Source organism: Camelina sativa, chromosome 5 (genome assembly GCF_030686135.1).
Source record: "Camelina sativa cultivar CO46 ecotype springtype chromosome 5, ASM3068613v1".
Lineage (NCBI taxonomy): Eukaryota > Viridiplantae > Streptophyta > Magnoliopsida > Brassicales > Brassicaceae > Camelina > Camelina sativa.
In genome coordinates this window covers 18,902,492-18,919,515 of record NC_141884.1, presented here as the reverse complement: position 1 = coordinate 18,919,515, position 17,024 = coordinate 18,902,492, and the positions used below count along the sequence as shown (strand labels likewise).

The following is a 17,024-nucleotide window of genomic DNA, read 5'->3' as shown; positions in this document are numbered from 1 at the left end:
AACACTTTTATACCGTTTACAAAAGTTCGGATAAAATTTATATTTACAAACCATCAGACATTTTTTCACAAACTTCAGTAATCTTTAGTTTTATAAATTTCGTTCCCAAAAATACTCTGATTTTTTTCATATATAAATTGAAAAAGCTATGAAATCGTTTGGGCATATCCTATTTGGCCCACCATTACTTTATTATACATAACCAAAAAAAAACAACAAACTCAAATAAAAAGCATATGGTGGTGGTGGTGGTAGGTGAAGTATGGTGAGAGGCACAAGAGCACTCCACGCTCTTCCTCTCTTCTCCTATAACACTCTCTGCTCCCACACTTCCTCTTCTTCCTTATTTCTTCTTTAACAATTCTCACATTTTCATTTTTCATAACCAAAAAAAACTCATAACAATGAGAACTCTCATACCTTCTTCCCATACTCCGGCGACGGTAACAACAACACCAACTTGGAGACGACGGCACTTCATACATTGCGCTAAGAGATCTGACTCTTTCGCCATTGGTTCAAGCAGCTCCGATTGGCAAAGCTCCTTCGCTATTCTCTCCAGCAAAGTCAATTCTCAACAACAATCCGAATCCCTAATCCCCGCCGTCAACGGTTACAACAACCACGACTCCAATTTGAATCTAGTTCCATTCGATAACAACAGCAACAACAACAACAACAAATCGATTCAATCGAAGACGAAGCCTCTTAGTATTACAGATCTATCCCCAGCTCCGATGCACGGATCTAATCTCAGAGTCGCTTATCAAGGTGTTCCCGGTGCTTACTCCGAAGCCGCCGCTGGTAAAGCTTACCCTAACTGTCAAGCCATCCCTTGCGATCAATTCGAAGTCGCCTTTCAAGCCGTTGAGCTTTGGATCGCCGATCGCGCCGTTTTACCTGTCGAAAACTCCCTCGGCGGTTCCATTCATCGCAACTACGATCTTCTCCTCCGTCACCGTCTTCATATCGTCGGCGAAGTTCAGTTCCCCGTTCATCACTGTCTCTTGGCTCTTCCCGGTGTACGGAAAGAGTTCCTCACTCGTGTTATCTCTCATCCTCAAGGACTAGCTCAGTGCGAACACACGCTGACCGAACTCGGTCTCAACGTCGCGCGCGAAGCCGTCGATGATACCGCCGGCGCCGCGGAGTTTATCGCCGCGAACAACGTACGTGACACGGCCGCGATCGCCAGCGCACGCGCGGCGGAGATCTACGGGTTGGAGATTTTGGAAGACGGGATCCAAGACGACGCGAGTAACGTCACGCGCTTTGTGATGCTTGCGCGTGAGCCGATCATACCGAGAACTGATCGGCCGTTTAAGACGAGTATAGTGTTCGCGCACGAGAAAGGCACGTGCGTTTTGTTTAAGGTTCTCTCGGCCTTTGCGTTTAGGAACATTAGTTTGACCAAGATTGAGTCTAGGCCCAACCATAATGTTCCGATTAGGCTAGTCGACGAGGCCAACGTTGGCACGGCTAAGCATTTCGAGTACATGTTTTATATCGATTTCGAGGCTTCCATGGCCGAGGCGCGTGCTCAGAATGCTCTTGCTGAGGTTCAGGAGTTTACATCCTTCTTACGTGTTTTAGGGAGTTATCCCATGGATATGACTTCTTGGTCACCATCGTCTTCGTCGTCATCAACATTTTCATTGTGACACACTAAGATCAAAACCAAAGTGATGATTTCAATTGGGAATGTAAATTTGAAGATCAAAATTATAAACTTGTTTTGAAGAAAAATAAATTATCTATCGTATTATTATTATACTCATGAGTTTCGTTTAATCGTATTATTTTAAAATTAAAAGTTTTGAGCTGATCTGTCGTTCTCTGTAAAAATCTACCACAACTTAGAGAGTATTAGTGGGGATACTCTCTAAGTTGACGGCTTGTTGGAGTACTTATTGGATCACACTCAAGAGTCGCTCCATCGCAATTTCAAGATCTTTTGTTTATAGATAGCTGTCTCCCGCTTCAACCCACCCATAGCTTCAAACATTCATCTTTACCACCGGAAACTACTCTCTCACCATCAGGACTCCAATCCACTGCAAAAACCTATCCACACATGAAAAAAAACAAACATTTAAGCGATTGCCATTTTCAAGCAGGCCAGAAACATTAATAAAGCTTTCAAAGTGTTAGTTTAATAATACCTCATCCGCATGACCAGGAAGATCTTGCTTTAACTTTCTCTGTCCAATATCCCAAACCTGTGCAAGTGAGAGAGGTTTAGAATCTGAGGAGTGACTTACCTCCATATATTTTGTTGTGTATGAGATTTAGGACAAAAAAAAACAAGATTACCTTAAGGGTAGAGTCACTGCTACCACTCAAAAGCATCCTACTGTCCGGAGACCAACTGCATGCGGTTACAAAGCTAATTAATTAATAACTAGTGGGAAACATGGAAAAGGGAACCAATGTTCTTAAGGAATCTACCAAACCTGATCTGATAAACACGACGAACATGGCCTCTAAAAGTTGTAATATACTCGCCCGTGCTACCATCCCATATCTTGACAGATTTATCAAAAGACGCACTTGCAATCCACTGGCCATCAGGTGAGAAACACACATGGTTTACAACCTGCTGATGACCGTGCATATGCTTTTTAGGTTTGTCGCTAACAGACTGTTCCCAAAGAATCATTTTCATGTCATCAGAACCTGACACTAATCTTTCACCGGACTTTCCTTTTGCTTGGTCGTATCTTTTAAGCGCAGCCTAAATAAAGCAAGCAAACGAGAGATCAAAAACAGGGTACGTTGATGTACAAAAAAGTAAAGGAATGAGGGATAGGGATCTCTCAGTACCTTTCTAACTTCTTCAGGTGAAGAATATTGTTTTCCAGTGTGGTCAAAAGCTCCTGTTCGGAGAACATAGTCTGTGCTCAATGCAAGGGAGTTCACCCAATGTCCATGCCCCTGAAGTAACAACAGATTCAAAAATAGGCTGCTCAAAAGATATACAAGGAGAATCTCTTCACAAGGGACATGTGAATGCAGAACTTGGAGCTTTTACCTCCAATTTTGCTGTCAAACATTGAGCCCCATCCGGAGTAACTTGCCACATCTTTATTGTACAATCTTGAGAACTGCCAAACACAAGACAGATCATAATTTGAATAGCAAGCAACAAGTGATACAAGTAGTAGTGACATGATCTACAACATAAAAGAGGATGATCAAAGCATTACAAGTCTAGAAAAACTTAGAAACATACCTTGTGGTATTTGACACAAGTCACACCACGTGAATGTCCACTGAGACACGTTAGGGTTTTCCTAAGTGTAATGTCCCATATCCTTGCATCCCCATCTTTGCTACAAGTTACAAACCGACGGCATGGGTATTTAAGGTGAACTGGTTCCCACGAGATACTAGTAATCCATTTCTTGTGACCCTGGGAGTGTTTATCGATCAGTATCACTCACAAGGAGCTCGCACAGCATAACCAAAAAAAAAAAAGACAAATCAAGAAGAAGTTACTGTAAGGGGGCTGCCATTTAGCTGTCCGGTTTCCGGTATCCAACAACAGACATCACCATCTAAACCACCACTAACAAGGTGCTTACAATCTGGAGACCATGCGACGGCCAGAACCCAGTTCCTGTGCCCTGAGAAATTAATAAACGCATATCAGAAAAAACAGGGTGAGGATTATTATTAGAGGGGAGAAACAAAAACCTAGAGAGCAAAAGAGATTAGTACCTCTGCATGTAAACAATGGAGTTTGAGTGTTGAGATCCCACAGCCTGACAGTAGTATCACCTGAGCCACTTGCTAACTGCTTACCGTCCGGACTAAATGAAACACACAGAACAGAGCCCTCATGACCTAATAAATAATTTTTTAAAGACAAATTAGTCAGGTATCTATGAAACTACCATTAGTCAGTCTGGTAGTTGAAACGGCAGAGAGGAAGGAAAATTTTGACATACCGGCAATGGTAGCAGAAACATGGTTAACAGGGCGAGTTCGGAAAACAGCTTGTTGTCGATACACTATCGTCAATATATTCTCCACGGACACTGAATGCACACAACTTTTCCCAGAGCGTCATCAATAATATGATACGTACCACTATCATAGCGCGCAAAAAGGAAAAAGAAAAAGAAAAAAACCTTGTTCTCTCTCAAAATATGTTCCGAGGGGCACAACAAGTTCCTTGTCTGATACATAGAAAGCGTAGGGCAAGTTCTCCTCCTGAAAATTCCATGTAGGTTACTCTGTACTCAAAAACTCAGAAAAATCACTCCTATATATATCCTTCAAACCAAGGACAGAAAAAATCTTACATTGTTGAGAAATCTATTGGTTAGATGGGTAAGCTGCAAAGGCCCTGTTTGGAGAGGGACATAGATAGGCTCACCTAAAGTAATTCCTTCAGGATCCATTAACCGACATATCACCATCTCCGCCATCTCTGGTAGCGCCGGCGTCGACTAAAGGTGGAGGCAAAATGCGGGAACAACGTATTTTCATACCCTAAACCCTAAATAATGGTTTTGTCTTATAAAAAGTCTCTGCACCAACAAAATTTTGACAAGTCAGCAGAGACTTTTTATAAGACAAAAGATATTTAGAAAAAAATAATTTTAAAACTAATTGTAAAACAAAAGAGAGATTATGGCAAAAAGAAAAATAAAAAATCGATATTAAATAATTAAATATTTTTTTAAAAAAGTTAAACCAGCCAACGCGAGAACAAATGATTTTTAAAAATAATTGTAAACAAAAAAAGGATCGTTGTAAAAGAGTGGAAAAATATTACAAATAAAAATTTACTTTACTATATTAAAAAAAAAAGAAAAGAAATTTTTTTGGAAATAAAGGTTAAATATTTATTTAGACAATGAATCTTTGAGAGATTTTAAGTGGTGTTCAGATTATAGATTTTAGATTTTATAATTGTTTACAATTTTTTAGGCCTTGAATGGCAAGCAGATTCTACAATAGTTTTTGGATTTTGTTTTTCAAAAACAAATTTTTGCTCCATTCAAGATTTTACACTAAATAGATTCCCTAAAAAATAGGAAAACTAGTTTTTAGCTTTTATTTACAAATATTAACAAAAACTAGAATCCACATAATTGGAGATTTTAGGGAAACTTACGATTCTTTTTTATTTTTTTATGTTTCCTTATTGTTGGGGTTAGAAACAACAATTAGAAGAATAAGTTTGTAAAATGAGATCTGGGCAGACTTTCGGTACAAATCGACTTAGAACTATGAAAAACAACGAACTGGACTTTTTTATTCACTTTCTCTATTGATTCGCTCTGAGCTTGATTACATGTGTTGTGTCCTTCACATTCATCTGCTATTTAAACTAAAATTCCTCGAAACCCTTCCTGAACGTCTCGCTGCAATCTCGGCTCCCCAATCCCGATTTCTTCTCCAGGTTGACTTCATCCTCCTGCTCGGGTTTTCCTCCATGGGCCCTTACTGGGCCTCTTTTCCTGGCCTGCGCGTACGCCCTAATGGGCTTATTTGGTGGGCCTTATGATCGTCGAAACCCAACACCAACACTTATGTAAATATTTTTTAAAATAACCAAAAATAACTTTATTACAAAACTAAAATCTCAAAAATCAAAAACCAAAAACTAAAAACCAAAAACTATAATCTAAAAACCATTTAAAAACTCTCTTCCTTAGTGGATTTTGGATTATAGTTTTTGGTTTTTGAATTTTAGATTTTAGTTTATATTTTTTAGTTTTTACTTTGGTATTTAATATTTTTAAAAATCAATAAAACACAAACTCTTCAGTTCTACTTCGTGCATGTACGACCTCTGATATAACGTTTTATAACATTTCTTTACAAAGCATATATCACCCGTTAATGTGAACTTCGATAATACTTATTAGAACCAAAAAAAATATGGAAATCAAGCTTGAGTTGCTATCATCCGGGGGAGGCAACATCCCAAAGAAACAGCCAAACAAATAAAATAAAATTACACATTTTTCTGCTTAAAAATAAAATAAAAGATGACATTGTCCCGTAGCATAGCATCATTATTCATATGCAAATTGGTGCGGAATCGTGGAAGGGTATCTATCAGATTTGTGCAGATAGCCACGTTTTTTATTATCATGTATTCACGAAATATCCTTCCTATTATTATCTTAGAACAGAACATTCACTCAAGTTTTATTTTAAATTTTGTTCCATCTATATAATTTTCTTCTATCAAGATAAAAAAAATAGAAAACAATGGTCTGTCACGGCTTTGCAATCCCTATATTAGTAAAAGAGAAGTACAACTTGTATTTCACCCGAAAATGCCCCTACGCCCACCATAAGCAAACAACTGCACGGAGGGTAAATATGACAATATAACTAATTGGGTCGGGTTTAATTTCTTGCGTAACCCGAAATTCACGACTCGGGTATTTAGAAAACAATTGGAGGGGTTTGTAATGGGTTTTCAATATAAAAGGGCTGTGCACATTTAAAAAAAAATTTGTAGGTTTTAAATGGGTTCTCGATATATAAGGAATGTGCAGATTTTAATGGGCTAAAACATTATTGTATTCCGGTTGTTTACAATAATGTTTACGAAACCCGAAATTTACCTCCCTATCACGTCAACTTAGCCGAAGATTACGCTGCTCAATCTCATCAGATAATTTGAAAGATATCAATCTCCTAACAAAATTTCTTACCTTACCTTGTTGGATTTTTTTATTAAAATCGATCCTTAACTGAATTATTCTGAAAATATTTACATACCTTAATTTGCAGAATATACCCAAACTTATACAACCAAATTATACCTAATTCGTGATACGTGAAGCCCTCCTATAAATACAATGTTAGTAATCAAAGGTTCAATAATCAAAGCTTTACCCACTCTATTTTTTTTTTTCTTTTTGCTTTGACATCATTTTATTTGGTTTTAAAACTGGCTAACAATATTATGGATGGATTCTTAAGCGAGTAATCAAAATGTCTAGAAAGCTTATAAAATGGTTGATATATGTTCGTTTCTCATAATTAAAACTACCTTCGATGCTTTGTTTTTTATATTAGTTTTTTTTTGGTTCACGGGTGTTAAATAAGAGTTAGGATTGCAAGTTATAAAGTATCTCAAATGTTTTGAACTCATAATTGAATATATATATGAGATTGCAAAGATACTAGCCATGAGTTTTTAGTTTTTATATTCAATTATGCGTTTATTTGTGACATTCAGTGACTTCTAAATAGTGTTCTTTAGTTGATATACTATTTTGTATAATATATTGATCTACTATTTTTCTGAATCTATTTGTAGCCTTCTTGATGCAGAAGCTGTTAGTGCAGTGGCTAAATATGTACTCAAGAATGTTGCATAGGGATGCTTCTAATTTCTAAACCTCGAACATTAAAGGTTCGATATTGACTTGAAAATTTATTTTTATTTGTTTTGTTGGATAGTTTCTTTGGTATGATTCTAATTTTGTGGTTCATTTTTGAATATAAAAAAGTTTGAAGGGTTTCGTGTGTCGGCTTAGTATCAGATATGGTTAATGCTTCACACCATAATACTTGCTCTACTTAACTTTTTGTGTATGTTATTTTATAATGTTCAATAAAATGGTTAGTGAACTTTATGATCTTTGGGTTTTTTTTATCTGAAGATTATAGATTGGTGTTAATTGTTTTTTAGATTAACTAACAATTCTTAAATTCAATGTGAGAATAAAATAGTATATTTTGGATTCTCTTCTTGCAGATAGAGTTATTATGGGTTTGGTGGTTCTGTTCCACAAAAGTGCATCATATGTTAAACTGCAAACTATGGACAAGAAAATTAACATGGAAAACATTTGTTGAATTCCAAACTATGGACAAGGAAATTAACATGGAAAAGAATTGAGAAAGTTTCAATAAAACACTATAATAGAAGAGAAGCAGATATATTAAAAAAAATAAAAATCTAATCATAATTTAGAGATTTATTTTAACAAAATTTAAATATTCAAACAAGGAATACATCATGTAAACATATATATATATATATATATATATATAGGATGAACCTCTACGCCATACTGAAAAATGTAGCATTCATTATTTTCCAAATAAAATTTTAACACAAAACTATTTTTAATTAAAACTAATATTTTTATGTTACACAAGGAATTACACAATGTATAAACAGTTACAAATAATATTTCTTTAATTACATAATTTCATTTTGGCAACTTAATTGATCGTTACTTGATATTCATCATTTAGAAAAAAATCCCCAAACTTAGTTACTTACACAATATTTTCATGTTCTTATTTTAAAACATTAATAATACCATTTACTTTTAATTTCTATTTTTACATTTTATTTGAATTCATGATAATATTAAAATTTTCTCTTTTTTATTATTTATTTTATTGTATCAAAGCTTATTCTATTACCATTTACTTTTTTTTTCCTTCTATTGTTTTATCCAAACTTAATGTAAAAATATATAGGCCATGTTCTTTTATCGAGTCATTGCGACAGTGTTGAGCGACTGAAAATCATTCTCTCTCCTTCTAACTATTTTCCTGTAATATCTCTGATAGTAAATCTAACGACTCTATTGAGATATTTTTTTAGAGAAATCAGCGACACGAAAATCGCTAAAAAAATCAGCAACAGATTAAATGGTCTCTAAAGCTTTGGCGACTGTTTTATTACAACACCAGCGACCATTATATGTGAAAGTGGTGTAAAAATCATGTTATTTTTTTATACGTTCAAATGAATCACAACAATTGGTAAAAGAGTAGAGCCGTAATCCACCGGCTGCACTACTATACTCAAATAAGAATTTTTACATATTCCAATCCGTTATGGGTCGCATGTATCCTTGAATATTCCCCCGCGCTGTAGCGTGGATCCGATCCTATTTTGTATAGTTAATTTATATTGCACAAAACAAGTAGATAAGATAATATAAATTAGGCCACGTGAAGAAGCATCATCAAATTGATTTTTAAAAAAACCTCGTTAACATACATACCAGAAAACACACCAATATTAGGTCCACTCCTATTTTTATTAGTTTAAAATTAGTTATTTCGTTAAACCTCACATATAAGTTGGTTTAGCCCATGAGGTTCACTCACTTACGTAATGTTATGTCCAACATAAAATAACTAATCCTTTTCTTTTTTGCTTTGTTATGCCCTGATAAGTCAAGTTTAGTTGCAATTGTTAATGTACTGTATTATCTTCATCGTTTGATTTACTAATCATTTAAAGAGAATTGTCCCAAACGATGTCACTACAATGCAATTATTGAGGGGACTAATCCACGAAGCAAGTTGAGTGGGGAGGATGAGATTGGTCACATCTCCGGCATCTTTCAGTTATGTCGGCGTTTGGGCCCATCTTTACTTTCTGTTCCTGCCACGTGTATATTGTTTTTATTACAAGACAAGTCCCACTTATTTATGACTTAACCAAGTTGAAGCTGTAAATAATTGGGTGTAATATCCCTAATTCCCTAAGCTTTGTTCGTCTAACCTTCCTAATTTTCATCTCTAATCCAACAGTGCATAACAGCATAAAGGTAGGTTATGTAAACCAATATACTCAGACCCAGCTTACCATTGGATTACAATGTGATCTATTTTATAGTATTTTGTATTACATAATTTACATTCATGCACATGGTTACTTTAATTTCTATAAAATCAAAATTATTTTTAAAGAAATAAATAAAAATCGCTACGATTTCAATTTTAAAATTTTTTAAAACATGCTTTAAAAATTGATATATTATATATATTTATAATCATTTCAATTTTATAGTAATTAAATGGGTGTTATTGGATTCTAATTTATAAAGAATTTTGAAGACTAGAACAAAATCATCAAAAGTCAATAAGTGAAAGATTTTTAAAGATTACTAGAAAGTATTTTATAGTTTTGTTGATTAATTTTCTAAAATTTTATAAAGTAATACAAACAATCTCTGGATTTTGTGATACTTTCCACTACTTTATTTTGTAAAAAAGTATGTAAAATCATAAACCAATAACATAATAATTGAATTAATTAACAATCCTAAATTATTTTCTTTTAATTGAATAACACAAAACTTTTATTAACTTTATAAAAGTCTGAATCCAATAATCCAAATATATTAAGATTTTGAATATTTTTTTACAAATAATAAACTAATAACACTAAATATTAATAAAATTTAATAAAATTTTGATCGAATAACAATAAATTCTACATAACATTTACTATTTTTAAAACTCGATTAAAATTTCAAACCAATAACCACCCGTAAAGTAACCATGTGCGTGAATGTGAAAACATAGTCCAAATTGGTTTCTACGACAATATGGATAATACTATAATTTCATTCATAAATTCAAAAGCCACCGGTTGAACCTGGACTCAAAACCAAACTTACACACAATAATTGGATCTCCGGTTCACCTCCTATAGCCGGTTCCCCTTCACCTCACACACTCTGAGAAATTTCTTGGAAATTTCTCACCCTTTCATTATCTTCAAATCCACTATAAATACTTTATCTCCTTCAGTACTAATCTTTCTCACATTCCTCAATATTATACTTTTACCCACACCATCCTCCACTATATACATTTTTGCCACTCCTCAAACTTATGTAAGCTTCTTCCGGCGACCGTCGTCAACACGAGAGCCACCACCGCTTCTCCAAGCTTCCGACGGTTTTAAAAAGATCGTTAAAATTAAAAACATGAAGAACGGTAACAGGAAAGCAACGCCGGAAACAGAGAAGCCTCACCGGAGAAAACTATCGGATAAAGCGATGTCGTTTCACGGAAGAGGAACAACGCCGTTATCGAACCCGGGCGAGCTTCGGAGACCGAAGACGTTACCGGAGCTATTCTCAACCGGTGGTCAAAGCATCACGAGACCTGATACGTCTTCGTTCCCGCCGCGTCTGACGAAACTGTTACTAAACGTGACGGTTCAAGGGAGTTTAGGAGCTGTGCAGATTATCATCTCGCCGGAATCCACCGTGAGCGACTTAATCGACGCCGCGATTCGTCAGTATGTTAAAGAGGCTCGCCGGCCATTCTTACCGGAATCTGAACCGTCGCGGTTTGATCTTCATTACTCTCAGTTTAGTCTTGAGAGTATTGGAAGAGACGAGAAACTGATATCACTTGGTTCAAGAAACTTTTTCTTGTGTAGCCGGAAAAATAACGCCGGCGGTGGTGGTTCGTCGTCGGAATCTTGTTCGAAGGAAGTTGAGAAAGTGGCTAAAACTAGTTTCCATTGGCTCAAATTTATTGGCTTCTAGAAGTTTTTTAAACATTTTGGATCATCATTGCTTTTTTCCAAATTTGTTTCAACTTTTATTTATTTTTTTAGGAAGAAATATATTTTTATTTGGTAATCTGTATATATTTTTTTATATTGAAAAAATATGAATGATCATAATAAATTAGTGGTATATAAATGTAATTTTATTCAATTATATGCCAAGATGATTCAAGAAAGGTCTAAATACATTTTGACAAAATGAATACTTTTATTATATATGATAACTTTAGAAGGATGGATATAGCCACAAAGATGGGTAATTACAATCTAAATAGAAGATTGTTAACTTATTATATTGGCCCTGTTCTTTTCTTAAACGCTGCGACAGCGGCAGCGACGGAGTTAAACGACGTTCACGAAAAGTAGAAATGAATTAAACGACACCGGAGCTTAAAAATAATTGTTTCAGTTGAGTCGCGGAAGGCAGAAAATGAGTCACGGCGACACCATATGAGTCGCTGAAATTTGTAGCGACACTTCCGTCATCATCTCCGTTCCTTTTCTGCGACAGTTTTTCTCTCACTACTGTGTTTTCTTCTCTCTCCCAAAATTGTTTTTCTTCTATCTTGTCGCTGTCGCAGCGTTTGGTAAAAGAACAGTATCATTATCTGTTTATTGTTTGTAAGATACTTTGGTTTGCAGACCTCTAATAATAGAAGTTTGCTTTCATGTTTGTTTATGTAATAACGACTTTAGCCAACCTTATCCCTAAAGTCAGACATTTGTGAATTTCGACCAACGAAGAAACCAATTCAGTGCCGTGTTGCTCTTCTCTCTTATTTAATGGTTTAATCCTCTTTTGTTAAAGATAACTAGGCAAAATATCTTAATTTTTAAGGACTGATTTCCAAAATGAAGAATATAGATTGAAAAATTATGTAAATAAGGAGAGAATCATTTCTATGATTCTTCAAGATTTCACAAATATATTCTTCTAGTTTTAGATTATGTAATAAACAAAAAGATTATTTCTTAGAAAAGATATATCTAAACCCCATCATCAAATAAGGCCGATTCTAATTTGGCCCACTATGAATAAAGGCCCATTAACTTAGCCACCCAAAAGGAGTAAGTCTTTCCATTTTTATTTTTTTTGGTTTAAAATTGTCGTAAAACCCTACTGGTTAAAAAGGGGAGGTTTAAAGGAGTAAGAGCATCCATATAAATAGAGCCGCTCCATTGTTCTTTGTTTTTTTCAAACAAACTCTAAAACCCTAAATTTCATCTTCTCAAAGCAGCCACACACTTCTTCATCTTTCACTAGCTATGGAGTTTTGGGGTATTGCCTCTCTGCCTTTATAACTTCTATTGATTAATCAATTTTGTATTCCTTAACTTTGTTCTGTGAAAGAGCCCTTAAAAATATGGTTTTTATGTCTGTATTAGTCAATAAGCATTGTCATTGTATTCAAAACTGTATGAGGTTGTTTGCTAATATTAGTATTGGTTTTCAAAGCATCTGTCTTTATGAGTTTTTTTTTGTTTGAATTGGTACTTGATGAGTAATGGTTCAATTGTAGGAATTGAGGTTAAGCCAGAGAGGACTCTTATGGTGGAACCAGAAGATGGTTACTTAATCCATGTCTCCCAAGTATGTTATCAGTTTTTGTAATTCTTGCAAGTTTCTCCCTCTCTCCTGTGCAAACAAAACTGAACATGATTGATATTGATTGTGTGACTTGTTGTTGTTGTTGTTGTTACCATCTCTTAGATTACCATTGGTGACTTGAATAAGTTAGAAGAAGATGAGAATGTTCCCGTTTATGTGAAGCATGGTGAGGATAAGAATGCGTTTGTTATCGGAAACCTCTCAAAGAAGTGTCCTCAAGTTTCTCTTGATATCTTCTTTGGTCAAAAGTTTGTGATTTCTCACAGCTCTGAAAGCAGTGTCTTTCTTATTGGTTACAAGTCCCCTGATAATGACGAACAATATCCTTTGTGTTTCATTGTCTGTTTTTTAGTTGTGTCTTCAACAGTTTTTACCAATTAGTGATTCGAATTTATGTTCACAAAGCTTGTGTTTGTTTATCCTTGATTTGGCTTTTGCTCTGTCTTTTTTTTTCTGATGCTTCACGGATGAGGAGATTGATTCTGGTGAGTTTCTTATTCTTATGTTAGTATTTTGATTTGAATTGCTTATCAAAGCTTGAAGCTTATCTTTTTGTCTTTTTTATTGTGTGTAGATTCTGAGTTAGAGGAGTACATGGAACAACAATGTGGTTAGTTTACTTTACTAAGCTACTACTGTTTTGAGGTAGTTTGAGTTTACTCGTGACTCTATTTATAGAATCTTAACCTTTGACATTGTTATAAATAGGTGTTTTGCCTCCAAATGAAATGAATAATGAGATCAACCCTGAAGAGGATGAATCTGACTCAGGCGAAGAAGATGATGAATCCGGCTCAGATGAGGTATATTTTGCTTAAGGAGTTGTGTGTAGTAAGCAATGATTCAGTATGAAAAGCTAATCTTGATTGTTTTCTTTCCTGTTTGTTTGCTTAGATGGGTTCTGATGAGGATGAGGATGAGTCTGATGAAGAAGACGTAGAGGATGAAGCACCTTTAAAGGTTGAGCCTCCGAGTAAGAAGATTCCAAATGGTAAAGCAACGAACAACACAGTTGCATCAAAGAAGGCTAAAGCTGCGTTTCAGAACAAGTCATCAGGTAACTAAAAATCCAAAGTGAAGAGATATAGAGATCTAACTTTAATAAATATGAGATGAAATTGGATTAATGATTTTTTGTTTGAACCAATTTTTTGATGCAGGAGGAAAGAAGAAGTGCCCATTCCCATGTGGTTCTTCCTGCAAAAACTAGAGACTGTGTGCCAAGACACATTTTTTCATAGAAGTGTTTTGCTTTTTGATACAAAATTTTGATAGTTATTTCCCCTATTGGTGAATGGTTGAGTTACTTAATGAGGCTTTTGGGCTCTTGAAATTTTTTGGATTATTAATTGTTATGTTGTCTTTTGGGGTGTTAAAATGGTTTTAATGGTTATTCTTAAGTATAATTATTAACCACGGGTGAAGCGAATATTGGCCATAGTAGCATCAGCTTGATCCTTGATCTCAAATTGACTTCTCCTCATGTCACCCAAAATTTCCCATAAGTTCTCTACATATAAACATAAACACATCAATATTCACAACTCTACCAGGAAGAGAGAGATAAGATTCGAAAACTCGGAAGATAAATTTCAAACACTTGTTTTTATTCAGTACAGAATTCAAAAATTACAATAGGGAAATATTGAAGTACATTATTTAATTCACTCAATACATCACTATTATAGACAACAATGACATTAATATCACATATTATAGACAACAATGACATCACAAGTTGGACAAAGTGTTTGCAACTGCATTGCATTGTGAATGCAGCGTAAGTGGAACGCATGTCCACATACTGTGTCCGCCAATGGAACGTCAGTTTCAAAATCACCAAAGCAAATACTACACTCTGTTTCCTTATACTTCAAGATGAAATCTTCCAATGCCATGGGATTGAGCCCAAAATTAAACTGCAGTTCTTGTTGTTCTACATCACCAGAATCAACAACCACTTGGACTGACATGTCATCATCACCAAAAGTATATATATAATGTAAAAATAAGTTTTAAATGAATTAAGATAAAAATTTATATCCATTTTGCTAGGATTATTCATTTAAATTGTGGTATAAATATTTATCATAAAAAACAAGAGAATTCCAACAAAAATAAGTATTACTCAAATATTATGCAAAGCTTATGCAAATACTATACAAAAAGAGTGTTGTTACTATGCATTAAAAGCACAATTCGATTGGAAAGAAAGTGAAACTAATGAAAACTATTTAAATATAATAGAAAATATGTAATTATAATTTTTTGATCCAGATATGAAGAAGAAATATTGAATAGATCCAAAAACGAAAGTGAATGTTTCATTCAACTTTAAGGGTTTACTAGCTAGATGGTCACTTGTTGTTGTGCAAAAGTTGATAAAATTCATATGTGACATTTTCGTGATTGGTAGTAGTAATTTGTAGTGCTAAAATTGACAAATTCATCGTAAAATAAATAAAAAATAAGATTATGTAAAATAACATTAAATTCATCAGAAATCCAAATGAAAACCTCTATCAATTACTTTGAAAATAAGAAAATCAAAAGTTATTTACTATTCCAAATGTTGTGTCGTGTGGATCTTGTGATTCTTGTTGCTAAACTGGATGTGGATCTTGTGATTTCTGGAAGCTGGAAGATGATGAAGCAAGAAGATGTTTGTTTATTATGAGTTATGATTGTGATTTTTTTTTTTTTTAATGTTTCTTGTATTGTTGACTTGATGTATAGATCTGTAAGTTTCAAATTCTAAGTATTCGTAACTGTTTTTATGTTTCTTGCATTGTTGACTTGTTGTATAGATCTGTAAGTTTCAAAGTCTAAGTTTTCGTAACTATTCATCACCACACCACATAGTAAAACAAAATACTTAACTAAACACAAGCATTCATAAGAGTTGAAAATGTGAAAATAGCACAAAAGGAATGTATAAACATATAAATGCTACAAGCACAAGTTGTTTGATCTCAAATACTATGATTTGTTGCTAAGTCCATCCTACTCATATTAAGTTCTAAGAACCGGTTGTTTCGTGAGAAAATGACTAAGTTAAATGGATTTGGTTATCTTTGGGAAAGTTTGATCAAGTCTCACCTAGGTTCATAGTAGATTTCTTAACAACAAATCTGAATAGGCTCTAAGTATCCTAGATAAATTACATTCAAAAATATAAAATTTTATAAGGTGCATTTGCAATCCCTATGACCAACGTACATCCGCCTATGCCCGGATCAACTATACGGCTATACTTAATTGTATCTCGCTACTACTAACATTAACTTTGAAGAACCCTTTCTCAAAACTCTTGTAACTACCTTGAAATCCACTAAGCTTGACACAACCCACGTTAAGATTATATACTCTAAACTTGGTTTTTTTAAACTTATCTCAAGAATTGGTCACAGCTATTCACGTTCAACTTTTGTTTAACCACCTTCGTCTGTGAAGATCACTGAATTTTATTTTTAAGAAAAACAAAAGAAACTCTGCGTCTAAAGAAATGAAAACAGAGACGTTTACAAAAATTAAAAAAGTAATATTGCGTCTGCCGGGAGTCGAACCCGGGTCTATTGCTTGGAAGGCAATTATCCTAACCGTTGGACTACAGACGCTATCAATTTTAGTTTTCGTTTTTACAGTTTATATATATTTAATATCTGTTTAAAAGACACACCACGTATTTTATCAACCAAAAACTATGTGAATCATACGTAAAATCTAAGCGGGTGTATTGAAAGATGGATTTTGGAGGATTTTGGATTTGTTTTAAAATCACATGTTATTCAACTTGTGATTTTCAAATCACTTGCCAAATCCAATGTTATTGAATCTGGAATTTTTATTAAATCATTTAAAATCACTCACAATCTTTTGTTATTCAATAAACAATTTGTAAGAATCATATCAAATCTACTGTTATTCAAAACATAATTTTTATTTTTCTAAAAAACCATAACATGGATTTTAGGAGATTTTAAGAGACTTTAACTACATTTTTACATAAGAAATCCAATTGAACAAATCACACCTTAAGAGATGTTATTTTGAAGGATTTGTTATAAAAAAAAAAATTGAAAGCTTTCGTTCTAATAT

At 34.1% G+C, this 17,024-nt stretch overlaps 3 protein-coding genes, 1 non-coding gene and 1 pseudogene across 7 annotated transcripts; 3 read left to right on the top strand and 2 right to left on the bottom strand.

Moving 5' to 3' along the window:
• Positions 1 to 97: 97 nt before the first annotated feature.
• On the bottom strand, positions 98 to 4,448 carry LOC147943992 (notchless protein homolog). Of its 2 annotated transcripts, XM_087450282.1 has the most exons (12): positions 4,308 to 4,448; positions 4,134 to 4,215; positions 3,951 to 4,040; positions 3,721 to 3,846; positions 3,499 to 3,626; positions 3,232 to 3,412; positions 3,032 to 3,120; positions 2,824 to 2,934; positions 2,454 to 2,734; positions 2,314 to 2,368; positions 2,163 to 2,219; positions 98 to 2,064 (listed from the first exon to the last, which is right to left on the bottom strand). In XM_087450282.1, the coding sequence occupies exons 1-12, from the start codon at positions 4,431 to 4,433 to the stop codon at positions 1,981 to 1,983; spliced, it is 1,410 nt and encodes a 469-aa protein (XP_087306408.1). In that variant the 5' UTR covers positions 4,434 to 4,448; the 3' UTR covers positions 98 to 1,980. The 2 variants fall into 2 exon arrangements, with proteins under 2 accessions (XP_087306408.1, XP_087306407.1); XM_087450281.1 differs by lacking the exons at positions 3,499 to 3,626; positions 3,721 to 3,846; positions 3,951 to 4,040; positions 4,134 to 4,215; positions 4,308 to 4,448 and having other exon boundaries at positions 3,032 to 3,104; positions 3,233 to 3,360.
• LOC104786939 (arogenate dehydratase 3, chloroplastic pseudogene) lies at positions 405 to 1,750 on the top strand (annotated as a pseudogene). Its single transcript, XR_015557116.1, has one exon. The product of XR_015557116.1 is annotated as an arogenate dehydratase 3, chloroplastic pseudogene (transcript).
• Positions 4,449 to 10,513: 6,065 nt separating the features above from the next.
• On the top strand, positions 10,514 to 11,493 carry LOC147943991 (uncharacterized protein At4g22758-like). The gene has a single exon (XM_087450280.1). The coding sequence runs from the start codon at positions 10,725 to 10,727 to the stop codon at positions 11,292 to 11,294; it is 570 nt and encodes a 189-aa protein (XP_087306406.1). The 5' UTR covers positions 10,514 to 10,724; the 3' UTR covers positions 11,295 to 11,493.
• Positions 11,494 to 12,438: 945 nt separating this feature from the next.
• LOC147943990 (histone deacetylase HDT4-like) lies at positions 12,439 to 14,319 on the top strand. 2 transcript variants are annotated; one of them, XM_087450278.1, is made up of 8 exons: positions 12,439 to 12,596; positions 12,838 to 12,908; positions 13,029 to 13,246; positions 13,392 to 13,411; positions 13,501 to 13,536; positions 13,635 to 13,729; positions 13,821 to 13,983; positions 14,087 to 14,319. In XM_087450278.1, exons 1-8 carry the CDS (start codon positions 12,584 to 12,586, stop codon positions 14,134 to 14,136), a joined length of 666 nt encoding a protein of 221 aa, XP_087306404.1. In that variant the 5' UTR covers positions 12,439 to 12,583; the 3' UTR covers positions 14,137 to 14,319. The 2 variants fall into 2 exon arrangements, with proteins under 2 accessions (XP_087306404.1, XP_087306405.1); XM_087450279.1 differs by lacking the exon at positions 13,392 to 13,411 and having other exon boundaries at positions 12,464 to 12,596; positions 13,029 to 13,255.
• Positions 14,320 to 16,471: 2,152 nt separating this feature from the next.
• Positions 16,472 to 16,543, bottom strand: TRNAG-UCC (transfer RNA glycine (anticodon UCC)). The gene has a single exon. It is a non-coding gene; the product is annotated as a tRNA-Gly (tRNA).
• Positions 16,544 to 17,024: the final 481 nt, after the last annotated feature.